Genomic DNA, 4915 nt, shown 5'->3' with positions numbered 1-4915 from the left:
CCTTCCTTCCTTCCTTCCTTCCTTCCTTCCTTCCTTCCTTCCTTCCTTCCTTCCTTTCTTTCTCTTCCTTTTCTTTTTCCTTCTCCTCCTGCTCCTCTTCCTTTTTCACTTGTCTCTTCCTTTCTTCTTGTTTGCTTCTTCAAAGTCAGCCACACTGCTTCAACTCAAGGCTATAGCACTATTTGTAAAGTCCTAGAGCATCTCCTGGGCTCAGCCATTGTCAGCACCTTCCATGTTAATTCCCCATTCCTTAGAGACCTGAGCAGCTGAGATGGAACCTCCCTCCCCCAGATGTTGGCTACGGTGTAGAGTTTGATCATATTCAATGTCCCAAAGGAATCTTTTGCTGTATCAGCTGAGGAAACATGCCATGGGGGAGGCTGGTTCTCCAAGATTTGGGAAAGAAAATTCTGGAAGCATCTTTCTCTAAGAGGAGGCAGCTTTTCTTTTCTGATGAAGGTTCATTTTGGACAGGGAGAGACACCTAGCTAGCTTTTTTCCTTTCATAGGGACTAAGGAGCCTCAAAGGTCACTGTACCCACAGAGCCCTTCTCTATCGTATATGCTTTAGAGTGGTAGTTCTCTGGAATTTACACCTACAAGGTGTATCTATGAACTTATACTACCATAGAACCTTCTAGAAACATTTTGCCCATGGCAGTGGGAACTTTGGACTGCCCCACACCACTTGACCTCCACCTCACTTCTTCCTGGTCAGCAGGATCCTCGTCTGGTTTGGATGCTATGTCAGATGGGAAAAAGCAGGCCTTTGAACATATTAAATATACCAGGCCACAAATAATGCAATGCTCTCATTAGGCTCCTATAAAAGGAAGGCCTGCTACCGCTGGGATACAGCAGCACCCACCAGCCTGCCATTGGACCATTTGGGTTCAGTAGACACAATGAACTCTTTATTCCATTCAGTCTCTGGGACTTCAACTCTTAATATCTCTCTTTGAATCCTCATGACCATCATCTTCTGAGAGAGCTTACTCTCCACTGAGATTCCAGGTCTAGACTAGACTAGAGATTTTCAGTTTGAATCCAGAGCCAGCATCTTCTCTGCCACCATGCTGACATGATAGCATGATAACATAATTAACAAATATCCCACCACTCCCAGCAAGTCCAGGAAGAGGGAAGACACGGCTCTTAAGTGCTGGTGGTGCCTCCTGGAGGTCAGGGTGGTTTAATATTTAATATTACTCCTCAAATGACCCTTGAATAGTCACCAGGCGCTCTAGGGGCGATGCTGTACTCGCACAGGGTTTGGATGCTTATATATTTCAAGCATCGATTCCCAGACCCGTGCTTGATTACAACTGTCCCCTGTCCACTCCCATGCATGGGCTGGGAGGACAGAAGGGGCGGGGCCAAAATGTCTCCCTTGGTTCTCACTCCCCACACCTCAACCATCACTTTTTAAGCATCCAAAACCATTTGAAGACCTAGCTGTTGGGATGCCTGCGAGTGCTCTTGGTGACCACCTTTTCCCAGTCCCCTTCCTGACTGAGCCATTGGCTCTTTGAATAATAACTTTTGGCTGCAGGTGACCAACAGCTCCCTCCTCCTCCAGGGACTTGCCCTCAGCTCGAGGAGAATGGCTTTTTACACAAAGAACCCAAATTTCCTCCCTACACCCACATAGCCACATACTGACCAACTGACACAGGGAAATGAAAGGGAAGCCCCGAGTCTCCTGAGGAAGAGCAGCTGCCGTACAGATAGCATTCTGGGACTCCACAGGGCTGAAGCCTTCCCTTCTTCCTTTCACTCTTGCCTCCCACCCAGCCCTGCTTTGTCCTCAGAGCACTCCCTCCAGGTATCTGGTGCACCCAGGCCTTGTTTGGGTCTCCGCTTCTGGGTTCAGGTGAGACAGGAGTGGTGACTGAAGACATCTTCGTATGCAGAGATGATGTAATATAAATGAGCAGTGGCAGAGATCACACACATTCCAAAGAAGCATGCACAGCATGACCTTGGTACAGGCTGCAGAACGCTGGCGTGAGTGGAAATTGGGGATACAGCAGTGGGGCTTATCGGAGATGAGGACTCATCTCTACCCCTTCCCTCCCCTACTTCTTCCCATCTAGGACTAGGGAAGCCATAGCAGGTCAGGGGACAGGGCTGTAGGAAGGGCCTTTGTCCTGATGGTTCTACTCAAAGGTCTCCAGAGAGGCTTGAAAGAGTCCTGAGGCAGGAATGACCAGGAACCTTCCCTGACAGGCTGAAGGCCTCGAGGCCTCGTCCACCTTGAGATAGTCTTCTCTAGCTAGAGAAAAGAGGCAAGGTGATCTTCCTACCTGCTGGACCGTGGGCCTGGGGTCCAGTTCACAAGGATTCAGCCATGAAGTAGGCAACTCCCAAGGCCCCCAGAGCCACAGCAACAGTCCCGAGAGCTTGAAGCACGAGAGTTACGGGGAGCGCAGTACTTTCTTGACGGTTTTCTACAAAGCAAAGCAGAAAGGGTGTGGGGGTTGGGGAGAAAAGGCTTCAGTGTCTGTGTCCTGGAATGTCTCATGAGACAGTGAAACTTAGAGTCTCCTCCTGATCATTCTCCCAAAGGGACACATTGCTCTCACCTCTCTCCACAGAACTTCCTATAAGACCCCTGCGACCCGTGGCTGATGCCCAGAGGGGCAACAGGGTACGAGGGTGGTCCAGACCACGATGTGCCAGGTCTTGTACCAGACACCTTCCACTCACCTCCTCTTTAAGCTTCACAACAACCCTCTGAGGCATTTTAGAGATTTTTCAGATATCAGGAAATGGCATATTAATTGCAGTCTCTACAAAGACTGGGACAGCAAGCGAGCGAACCAGCATAAGTCAGGAAGCCATTCAGAAAATGTGGTATCTAGTCTGATAAAAAGCCAACTAAAGGAGGGATTCTTGTCTCCATGGATGCCTATTAGAAGTCCTCTGAGAAGGTAAAGACTGCAGAAGCAGGGGCTCACATGGGAAAATACTCTTATCCTGGCCATGGGGTTCTACGCCTCTTTCTCTTGCACTCCTAACTCTGAACCGTATTTTGGCTTTTCCTATAGCCTAGAACACCCCTTCTTTCCATCCTAAGCCAGAGAGGGATCCAAGGATACTTTTGGAGTTGGCTCACACACTGGGTACACAATGCTGTGGACCCTGGTATGGTACTGCTGTCTTACTCTGAAACTCCCAGAAGCCCTCCTGTCCCACACTACCTGCTTTGTGCACAGGCTTATAAATGCATGGGTCTTAGCTAGCTTCACAGGCTGAACACACTGGAAGGTGCAGATCTCCTTTAGGTGTTCCTCATACCACCTAGCATCTTCCCAGAGTAGGATTTAATTTTTCACCCAGGGGAACACACAGCACCATCTGGCAGCAGATGAATGGACAGACATACTGTGTGGGTGAGTGGTGGGCAGACTCTTCCTGGCTGGGACTCAATAGATGGTATCTCTGACTCTAGGTATGCTCTGTTCCCCAAATCAGCTCTGTATCTGTGTGGGTATTATTATTATTATTATTATTATTCAAGAGGAGGAGCTGGAAAGGGTAAGAGAGCAGGATGGGATGGTGGGCTGTGCTCCTGATGTAGCGATATGAGATCCCCAAGGGGTTTTTGTGAAGTCCTGAGTGTAAGCAGGATGGCTCATTTGGGTAGAGGCCCCTCTCCTGGCCCCAACACATGACCCAGAAAGTCCTGCAACAGTGAGGACATTTTCAGTCTGTTCTTAACATGGACAGAACCCTTTTCATGGGTGCCAGTGGGCAGATGACATATGACATTTCTCTGGAGGCATTGTGGAAGAGGAACAGTAGGACCGAGACTGGGTGATGTCACTGTCATGATGAAGGAAGGAGTTGCCGCTAATAAACTGGTCTGGAAAACATGGCCCCTGTGAGGATGCCTGGTAAAAGCATGGCATATTCTGAGGGGGGCAGATTTTGCTATTATTGGCAGAAGGGACCTATAAGTTACGCGATCAGGTTTATCATTGAGTTCCAGGGATAATTAACATGCCATTTAATAAATAGACACTCCCTGTGTATGGTATGGGTCAAAAAAAAAAAAAAGTGAATGGCTCACCCATGTGTAATCACACAGCTCTGGAGTTTACAATGGCCTAGGTGGGAGGGTGCTGTCAGCAGAGATGGCGGTTTCATAGAGAAAGGAACACAAAGAGCCGGCCCACCAAACCAGAGACATTGTTATTTAGAAGGAAAGGCTTTGCTTTTGAAAAGCCTATGATGTTTGGAGGAAGTTACACACAGTTGCCAACAAGATCTGAGGACAGAGCCTGGCCCTGGGAACTCTACACCCAAGGCTTTAGCCCTCCCATTCACGCGGGAACCTGTAGAAGGTGAGAAGGTTTGGGAATCCTCTCCCTGGCATGGATGACCAGTCCCGAGGTAGAAGGACATCAAAGATTCGGCTATGGCAAAGCCCCAGACGACGCCAGCAAGCGGAGCTGCCCGGGCAGGCTGCACAGGAGCAGGAGCGTGGGGCCACATAGGTCAGAGGCACTGCTGGACAGAGAAGGAGAGAGATGAGGACTGCACCTGGTTCTTGGGAGTGGCGCACAGTCTCTAGGACAGTTCTGGAAGTCCTGTTATGGGCGTTGGTAAAGGCTAAGAGGTGGATCCTAGCAGGTGCTGTAGGGCACCAGTGGAATATCTTTGCAGGTTGTATCTTGCCTTGGGCCCTTCATGTAACCCCTCTCTCCACTTCCTAGCAGATCCACTGTGAGCCACACCTTGCCATTCGTCCTAACTAGTTTTGTGTCAACTTGACACAGCTGGAGTTATCACAGAGAAAGGAGCTTTAATTGAGGAAATGCCTCCAGGAGATCCAGCTGTAAGGTATTTTCTCAATTAGTGATCAAGGGGGAAAGGCCCCTTGTGGGTGGGACCATCCCTGGGCTGGTAG

General features: G+C 49.3%; 1 protein-coding gene across 4 annotated transcripts in view; it reads right to left on the bottom strand.

Moving 5' to 3' along the window:
* Spata3 (spermatogenesis associated 3) overlaps positions 1-4915 on the bottom strand; it is an 8131-nt gene that overhangs the window by 989 nt on the left and 2227 nt on the right. The window contains exons 2-4 of one of the 4 annotated variants that reach the window (XM_021199054.1): positions 4341-4512; positions 2307-2450; positions 1682-2002 (exon numbers count right to left, since the gene is read on the bottom strand). In XM_021199054.1, the coding sequence (XP_021054713.1) occupies positions 2345-2450; positions 4341-4512 (278 nt within the window). In that variant the 3' untranslated portion in view covers positions 1682-2002; positions 2307-2344. Of the gene's footprint in view, positions 1-1681; positions 2003-2306; positions 2451-4340; positions 4516-4915 lie in introns of those variants that run through there. The other 3 variants (XM_021199053.1, XM_021199055.1, XM_021199056.1) reach the window with 3 other exon arrangements.

Source organism: Mus pahari, chromosome 5, assembly GCF_900095145.1.
Source record: "Mus pahari chromosome 5, PAHARI_EIJ_v1.1, whole genome shotgun sequence".
Lineage (NCBI taxonomy): Eukaryota > Metazoa > Chordata > Mammalia > Rodentia > Muridae > Mus > Mus pahari.
The sequence above is the reverse complement of the archived record's forward strand: the minus strand, read 5'-3'. Positions and strand labels throughout refer to the sequence as shown.